At 46.2% G+C, this 9338-nt stretch overlaps 1 protein-coding gene across 1 annotated transcript in view; it reads right to left on the reverse strand.

Annotated features, from left to right (window-relative positions):
• Positions 1-5759, reverse strand: part of FBN2 (fibrillin 2) — a 250558-nt gene extending 244799 nt beyond the window's left edge. Inside the window, exons 1-2 of the mRNA XM_059417490.1 lie at positions 5410-5759; positions 4525-4607 (exon numbers count right to left, since the gene is read on the reverse strand). Coding sequence (XP_059273473.1) covers positions 4525-4607; positions 5410-5663 — 337 coding nt within the window. The 5' untranslated portion in view covers positions 5664-5759. The remainder of the gene's footprint in view (positions 1-4524; positions 4608-5409) is intronic.
• Positions 5760-9338: the final 3579 nt, after the last annotated feature.

A 9338-nucleotide genomic window follows, 5' to 3' on the forward strand; every position in this document is an offset into this window, starting at 1 on the left:
TTAGTTGAGTGCCTTCTCTCCCATTTTTAGAATAAGTTCATTTAAGAGCTGAGAAATTCATCTCTATACCCACAACTGAATTTTTTATTTGTGTACAAAGCCTATGTGCTTTAATGCTCCACGCCTGGATCCATGAGGATAAGAGGAGAGTCTGGGAACATTCTCAAACTAACTATAAACATTCATGCAAATGTGCATTGTCTTTAACTAGACAGGCATCTCAGAATTTTCAAAGAGATCAGAGACCCCCAATAATGTAAAGGGTGTGTAGTACAGAAGTGAGCTAACTCAGGGTGCCTGAGTGGCTCAGTTGGTTAAGCATCTGCCTTCAGCTTAGGTCATAATCCTGGAGCCCTGCAACACAGTTCCTTGCTCAGTGGGGAGTCTGCTTCTCCCTCTCCCTCTGCTCCTTCCCCTATTCATTCTTTTTCACTTGCTCATGATCTCAAATAAATAAAATCTTTTTTCATTTTTTAAAAAATTTTTAAATTATTTTTAAAAAGATTTTATTTATTTATTTGACAGACAGAGATCACAAGTAGCCAGAGAGGCAGGCAGAGAGAGAGAGGAGGAAGAAGGCTCCCAGTTGAGCAGACAGCCTGATACGGGGCTCCATCCCAGGATCCTGGGTTCATGACCTGAGCTGAAAGCAGAGGCTTTAACCCACGAAGCCACCGAGGCACCCCTCAAATAAAATCTTTAAAAACAAACAAAGAAAAAATGGAAGTGAGCTAACCCAGTCATTTTTTTTTTCTTCCCGAAACTGCCTTTTGACATCTATGTAATATGACCAGCATCTCCATTAGCACTCCTTATAAATGAAAATGTCATAGATCATAGTGTGAAGATAGGAAACTAATTTTAGGCAAGAACATGGTTCCTGCCATGGAACTGACTACTAAATTTTAAAATGTGCTACAGTTTCAGATCACCAATAATTTTCCAATGACCATACCCACTAAAATATTGTTTCTTCCAAAGCTCCCTCACCCCAGCAGGCAGACATTTAGTCTAGGCATAGGTAATCTACAAAGTGTTCCTACCCAGGTCCTAAACCCAAGGAAGGTCTCATGGCTGGAGAATGGTCATCCTCAGACAACAGACTCCTGTCATTACCATAGATTTGAGCTTTATGTCTGTGAGCCAGTGAGAAGACAGAGTGTGAAGGCCCTTTCTCCTCACACTCATCCCAAACTATGAGATGCCTCCCCTAACTACTTGTCCCTCCTACCTTCATGAAAACCATGAGACCCAGAAATAATGAAAGGAGAGGGAAAGAGGACATGGGGGATAGGGTTTCTCTGATGCTGGGAGAAGATGCCCAGAACAGTAAAGAGGACATAGGATGAGAAAGGTCTGAGGTTGAACTCTTGCTATGCTATGGATCCAGTGAAAGTTTAGAAAAAGACCACATAGCTTCGCTGGGTTTTGTTTTCTTCTTGGTAAAATAAAACAAAGAGGTTATAGTGGAGTATTCTGAGCTCTTTTTAGGTTCAAATGCTGTGATTTCAGGCCAACCCTTTCCTATTCCACTGATCAAAATGCACTTCATAGCAAAATTTCACAAATAAATTAATAAACTTTCCCACTGCTTCAAGTTCTAACAAGATTTTTAAAAAAATGAAAAGTGAGAAAGTCAATTCCATTTTTTTGGAAACAAATATTTGCAATTTCAGAAGTACTTCAATGATCTTTGCAGGCCACAACTAAGAACACTAACAACAAACATAGAAACACAAATCAAAATGCATTAGGTTTCCCATAATCTGAGAAATACATTTGTCTTTTATTATCTTCATCTCTTCATGAACCCTGGTCAACGCCAAACAGATTAAAATTCTAGAAGGTAATCATTTTGAATATCCTTCTATAAAGAGAGAATGCTGATATATAAATGAAATAATTAGTCTTTGGTCCTCGTATTTGATTTGTATTCTACTTATCTCTTTGTAAGTTGCCTTAGAGCTTTGTCTTTTGCTAAATGGTGAAAATTCAGTAAATATAATAAATAACTTATTATCGCCAGGAAGTCCCAGAATGAAAATTCTTGATTTTGACTTGATAATGCTTTCAGTTTGGTTATTATCTCCACATATTATCATTTTAAATGTCAAAGAGAATTGTACTACTAAATTGAACAGAAAATATTAAAATTCAAAATTTATGTGAGATCCATACAAGAGAATAAAAGGGCATTACATTCCTCTATTTTATGCACTGCTTTATACTCTTGGGTATTTGAATTATCTTTTTAATGTGCTAATATTTTTGTAGATAAACTCTAAGTGCTTGATATAGAAGTGATATATATATATATATATTTCTTGGTGATACAAAGATAACTACAGAATATATGATTTTGAGTTTAAGAATTTTTTTAAAGAGATTTATGATGCATGTAACTTCCAATGTATTTCATAGGTACCCAAATATTTCAAGTAGTAGAAAAGCAGGCTATAATAGCCACCATTGCTCTGAGACTTCCAAAGTTGTTCTTCTAAACAAATAAGGAGCACAATGTTGCTGAAAAACTGTTAAGTATTTAAAGCAGACACTCAGAGGGCCATATACATACATACATACATACATCATTAATATATACATACGTACATACATACATACATATGTATGTACGTATGTATATATTAATGATACACACACATATATGTATTTCTACTTCAAGTATTCTGGAAGGCTCTGCTCTCTGGAATTCCCATTCCACACCAATCCAATAAAATCTGACTTTACAGATTTTCAACACATACCATAAACCAATCCCTTCTTCTCGGCTGCTCTCCAACTCAATAATGGCAGTCACATTCATTACATTCAGTGAGTCAGACTTTCCGCAGTGCCTAAGTCATCCCAGTTAGTATGGCAGGTGTGTGGGGAGTGACAAGCTGTTGTAGGAGTCTAGGAACCATGTTAAAGCAGGCAAAGTATGCCCTACTGGCCTAAAAGGGTAAATACACCCTCCATATATGCCTCACATAGAGGATTTCTGCGTTGGGGAAAAAAGAATGTAATATCTTTTGTTTCTTTTTTTACTAAAGGCTTATCATCAGAGGATTTATTTAAAATACTCATGAATCACTTTAAAGAACACAGTCATTGTTTCCCATTTGCGCCTCCCTACTGGAAATTGTGGCATTTTCAGGGTAGAAAAAATTACAAGAAACAAAAGTCTTCACAACACATGAAACTTCACTCCTTTTTAAAAACTGCCATGAAAGGGGCGCCTGGGTGGCTCAGTGGGTTGGGCCGCTGCCTTCGGCTCGGGTCATGATCTCAGGGTCCTGGGATAGAGTCCCGAGTTGGGCTCTCTGCTCAGCAGGGTGCCTGTTTCCTCCTCTCTCTCTGCCTGCCTCTCTGCCTACTTGTGATCTCTGTCAAATAAATAAAATCTTAAAAAAAAAAAAAACTGCCATGAAATAACATGAAGGGTCTATCTCAAACCCACAAAACCAATAAATATAGAGTCGGAAATGCCACTACATCCTTATTATCCCTTGGCTAGCGTGGCTTGCCCTTCTTCTCTGTTCACAATTGCATAATTATTTTTTCCCTAGAGAACATGAAGGTCAATCTAAAGGCAAGACTGGCTCTAAATGAATGTGCTGTCTATGATACCTGGCTCTCCTCCCGACAAGATAAATTTGACTGCTAGATAAATACACGGAGCAGGCCAGTCACACTTTAACTCACGAATTCACAGGCATGTGAAATAAGACATCCCACAGTCCATCACTATGAGTCTGGTAACTAATGACTTCTCCAGTTAGAACTTGTGAGAGCTAGGTACACAATTTGGAAACTAAATAAAAGAATAAAACTTTGAAGGTCAGAGATGCAGAACTTTGGAAGCTCTAAGCCTCACACTTTGGAAATCTACAGTACACTATGAGATGTAGAGCCTGTAAATCCTAAATTTAAATATCTTACAAAAAAAAAAAAAAAAAAAAAGGTCAAGCCACTAGGGAAGAGTTCTTTTAAAAATTTTGTTGACCTGGGTCAACTCTAAGTCCTCTGAGAGTTCCTTTCATATCTACATTATGTGGCTGTTGAGATGAAACCAGAGATAATAAAGTGGTTTTGTACAAAGGCCTAAGAAAGCTTGATCTTCAAAAGGCCTAAACCTCAAGCAGTCAAAAGCCAGATAATTTACATAATCACATTGTGGTCTTATCTGGACTCCTTTAGGAAAAAGTGGTTTTGAGTTATCTAGGGAATTGGTGTACTCCCCCTTCAGTTTGTATTAATAGACTCAGAAAGATAAAACTTCCAAGTATCTTTGAAACCTTTATCATTATTGCCCTTCAACAGAGTCTAGAAGCGAAGTCTAAACTTCGATGTAAACCGGCTGCTTCCTCCTTAACACTCAAACGGGTCCCTGTCCTAATTATCATTGCTTTGTGGCCACTGGATTCTAAAAGCAACTGTGTCCCAGACAACTGAATCCAAGAGGTCGGCCCTGACAAGGGGCCAAGCGCGCTGCCCAAGGTGGGACCCCAATCAAGCACTCACGGACAATGCACTGGTTTCCTCCAGGAAGCGTCTTCCATCCCGGGCAGCAATAGGAGTGGAACCTGGATCCGCACACGTTCGGCCTGCGATGGACAAGCAAGGTCACACACACGTAGGGAAGTGTATGGTAACACATTAGCGGTTTTCCCAAGCAAAAACCGAGCGAAAAGATTTCGGGACAACAAACAAACCAAAACTACACTTCAAATTCTTGGGACTTGGGGCACAGACATGGAAGTAAATTGGCTGAATGGGGGAGGGCTGGAAACGTCTAAAACTTGCCTATCATTTGCCTTCCCTCACTGCCTTTTTAAAGGGCAAAAAGAAAACATGGAAACATGTAATTTGCTACTACTCTGGGCTCCGGATGCACAGAACAAAGGAACGACTCTTTCAAAAATCCTTGCCCTCGTCCCCAAATCCGTCCCTCTTCAATCCATTGTTACTTTGGCCCCGACGTGTCAAGGAAGGCGCGTTGGAAGGTGAAGCGCTTGAGTTTGAGGATCAGAGCAAACCCTAAACCCCGCACTCCTTCTCAAACAAAAGGCTCAGGAGCTGCGCCCCCGACGGTGGGGAGCAGGCAGGCTCCACGAGCCCCGACGCGGAGTAGACTCAAGGCCGCCCTCCACCCGACACTGAGAACCTGTTCCCGCACCGCGGGCACAGTCTGCTCTCTGCCATTCACACCTGGGGGCCTTCGACCCAACCCCCCGAGGGAGGGCTTTTTGCCGGCTGAGCTGCGGAGGAAAAGGGGGAGGCGCTCCTGGGAGTCCTCGGGATTCTGGTGGAGGGGGCCGCGGCTCCAGCCACCAGAACCAGGTTCAGGGAGGGGTGGGATGGAAAGCTGCCAAGCTTAGGATCCCCCGCTGCCTACTGCCCACCTACCCTCGAAGCACGTCCTGCTGTCCTCGCCTGCGCACCCGGTTGGCAGCCGCGGCGCCCTCCTCGCGGTACTCAGGCACCGCGAACACGCCTTCAGAGCCCGCCGCCGCGGGTCGGACCTGCTGCGGCGGCGGCTGGGGCCGGGGCGGCTTGGGCGGTGGAGGCTGGGGCTGGCCAGCCGTGCCCTGCGCCCAGAGCGCCACGCAGCCCAGCCACACGAAGTAGGGCTGCAGACACAGCCGCCGCCGTCTTCCCATCGCGGGCGCCGAGAGCGCGCGGACCAGGGTCCGCGGAGAAGAGAGTGCTGGGAGACAAAATCTGCGCGGCCTGAAAAAAGTCAGGGTCTAACAAGCCCTCCGTCGGCTCCCAAGACTCCCTGGGGCTTGGGCTCCCTGCAGTAGCGGGAGCCCCGGACCGAGCGCCGGCCCCCTGGCTGCGGGCGGGACGCGGGCTCTAGCGCAGCGGGCGGCGAGGCGCGGCGGCGATGTGGCCGGCAGCCCCGCGCGGTCCACGTTGCATCCCCCGGGCCACGGCCCCTAGCGACTCCAGGACCGCCAGCGGGCGGGGGCGGGAAATTACAAAAGTAACCCGAGCAGCCGAGGCGTAAAGTTACAAAGAAAGCGGACCTCAAAAGAAAAAAAAAAGGGCCTGCACGCAGCGCCTCGGCGGATTCCCGTGCGTTCCGGGAACAAATCTTAGAAAGTTGCAAAAGTCACCAGGAAGAAGCCGACAAACAAACAAAAGTCGCCCCCCAAAGAAGAGGGTCTCCTCCCGGCTCGCCTGGAGTCCCGCGGGGCAGCGACGCGCCGGTGGCGGCTGAGGAGCCGAGCTGAGGTGTGCGGGGCCAGGGCGAGCCGCCGGTGAAAGGGAGGGCAGGAGGCTGGACGCCGGGAAAGATGCGGCGGACGAGGGCGCGGCGCGGGGGTTTTGAGGCTCCGCGGAGCGTGGGGCGGGCCGGCGGGCGGCGGCTGTCAGTGGGGGCTGGAGCGCAATCGTCCACACGTGGAGCGCAGCCTCGACCCAGGGGCCGACGCAGAGTGGGCGGAGACAGAGTTAAGGGGCGAACGAGTGGGGAGGAACAAGGGGAGTAGGGGCTGGGGGAGGGGAAGAGGAAGGAAGGGGGTAGGGTGAAGGGAGGAGAGAGGACTGAGATTGGGGAGAAGGGGGGCAAGCCTGAGAGGAAGACCAGGGCTGGAAGAGGCGCTTGGAAGGAGGGACTGGCGAGCCCGGGTGCGAGAGGAAATGAGCGGGGGATGGGGGCGAGGTTAGAGCGAGGAGAGAAGGGGGAAGGGGGAGGGGGGGCCCGGGGGCCGGCTGGAGGGGCGAGGCGTTAGTCGGCTTTGCTTCCCGTCCCCCTCAATTGGCCGCTAGCTCTGTTTTGACTGTACAAAGCGAGTAGACGACGGGGGAGGGGGCGGTTAGGGACCGGATTTGGGAAAGGAGGCAGGAGCCCCTTCCCCTCCCCCTCCGCCCTTGCCGGGCCGCGGACCAGGGACGAGGGTCTCTAAAAGCGCTAGGCTGGGCTGGACCCGCAGCTGAACTTCCCCTTGCCTGGCAGAAAACACAGAGTTGAGGAGGAGAGCGGGTACTCCCGAGAGAACCTAGACCCAGACCAGGGGTGGGGGGATTCTCAGCCAAGCAGGAATAGAGACTCGCGCGGGACTTGGCTGCAGCCTCAATCCAAGGAGGCCCGGCCCTCCCCATCGTCCTCCTACCCCCACCCCAGCCCGGCATAGGCGTCAGTCAATGGGACCCGCACAGGGGTCGGGCGTTTCCAGATTGAAATGCGTCCTCCACCTCCAAGAGGGAGCTCACGCGGCCGCGGGGGGCCTCGGCTGCATGCCTGCGCCGCGGTCCCGGGTAGTCCGCGCAGGGGGTGTGCGTTCAGAAGTGTCCCCTGGCACAGCTCTGTCGGGGTTTGCAGTCAGAGAGGAGTTAGAGCCCCTGAAGTGGCGGGGAGGGACTGCGGTAACGCAGAGCTGGTAAATGGGTCTTGCGGCATATCCTTGGTTCTTGGCTTGGACTCATTAATGATTAAGCCCTAGCGATTGGTGCATCCAGGCTGGCGACCTGCCCTCTGAACCCTAGAACTGCCTCTGTGTTCACCCGCCTCTGGGGTCTTCCTTTATGGCCCTGCTTTCATGAGGTCTCTGTAAAGCCCTGGTCATCTCTTAACCCATGGCACTGCATAATTAAAAATCAAACATCCCGGGGCACCTGGGTGGCTCAGAGGGTTAAGCCTCTGCCTTTGGCTCAGGTCATGATCTCAGGGTCCTGGCATCAAGCCCCACATTGGGCTCTCTGCTCAGCAGGGACCCTGCTTCCCCCCTCTCTCTCTGCCTGCCTCTCTGCCTACTTGTGATCTGTTAAATGAATAAATAAAATTAAAAAAAAAATCAAACATCCCTGAAAATTAAGGCTAACCATCCAAACAGTTTAGGAAACAGTACAAGAGAGCAATGTCTGGATTATTCAGGCCTAGGGAAATTTACTATATCTATACCTGTATCTGTATCTTTATCTGTATCTATATCTATATTCCCCACCTGAATTGCCCAGATGTGCTATTTGGCAGCCAAAATTCTCTGAGAACTGGCATAACTCCCTTCTCTACTTTCCAAGTATAGTCAGACAAAGAGTCTGACTTACAATATCCTCATAAGGCCTAAAAAAAAAAAGGTAGAAGTCACGTAATTGCAGATGAGACACCAATTTGTACAAATCTGAAGAAATTAAAGACAGTAATAGAGATATTTGTCAAGCACTTGTGCTTCAAACAAATAAAACCATTTTAACTAAAGGAACTAAATAAAGTATCTCCTGACTGAAGGCTGTGTTTTAATTATACTCTTTAAAACATTCAACCTTCTTAAATGGGTTTTTGTTAATACTTATATGGCTTCAGGGTTCATTCCTGTCTGTCACATAAAATCCAAATGCTCTAAAATTGCATATGCATGTATCCTTTGACTCAACAATTCAACTTCTAGAAATGTATTTAAAAGATATGCAGGCAAAAGAAATGAAACAATGAATGCATTCATCTCTTCACTGCAACACTGTCTGTCATAGCAAAATATTAGAAACACAAAATATCCCATCAATAAGAAAATGTTTGAATACATTTTAATACATTCAGTGAAATACTATATAGCTATAAAAGTGGGATGGGGCATCTCTGTATAGTCCTATGGAGTTATCTCTAGATTACACAATTCAGGGTTTAGGGGCAAAGTACAGATAGAAATAGACAAATCCATTGAGATAGAAAGAACATAGGTTATCAATATCTGGGGTGGGGGTGGGGAGAAGGGAAAGAGGAGTTAATGCTTAATGGGTACAGAATTTCTACAGAAGGAAGAAAAAAGTTCTGAAAATCAACTGTGATGATGATGGTTGCATATAACACTGTGAATGTACATAATGCCCCTGAAGTGTATACTTAAGTATGGCTAAAATAGTCATTTTATCATATGAATATTTTACCAATATAAAAAAATTAGTACAAGGTGTAGAATATTGTTTATTGTATGCTACTTGATGGTGTGTGGCTGTGGGTATATTTTTAAAAATAGAAATATAAACCAAATCTAATAAAAATGGTTATCTTAGGGAAGGAAGAAGATATTGAAGAAGCGACAATGATGGAAGAAAATCATTTGTAAATATGCCTTGTTTTATAGTTCCACCTTTGGAACCATGTATATATTTTAGACAGTTAAAGACAAAATTAAATTTAGAGCAACACCTAGGGGCATCTGGTTGGCTCAGTCAGTTAAGCATCTGACTCTTGATTTCAACTCAGGTCATAATTTTGGGTCATGAGATGGAGCCCCATCCCATGCCAGGTAGGGCTCCACACTCAGCATGGTGTCTGCTTGGGATTCTCTCTCTCCTCTGCAACCCACCCCGCCATGCTTTCTCTCTCTCTC

The sequence above is a fragment of the Mustela nigripes genome, chromosome 12 (genome assembly GCF_022355385.1).
Source record: "Mustela nigripes isolate SB6536 chromosome 12, MUSNIG.SB6536, whole genome shotgun sequence".
Classification (NCBI taxonomy): domain Eukaryota; kingdom Metazoa; phylum Chordata; class Mammalia; order Carnivora; family Mustelidae; genus Mustela; species Mustela nigripes.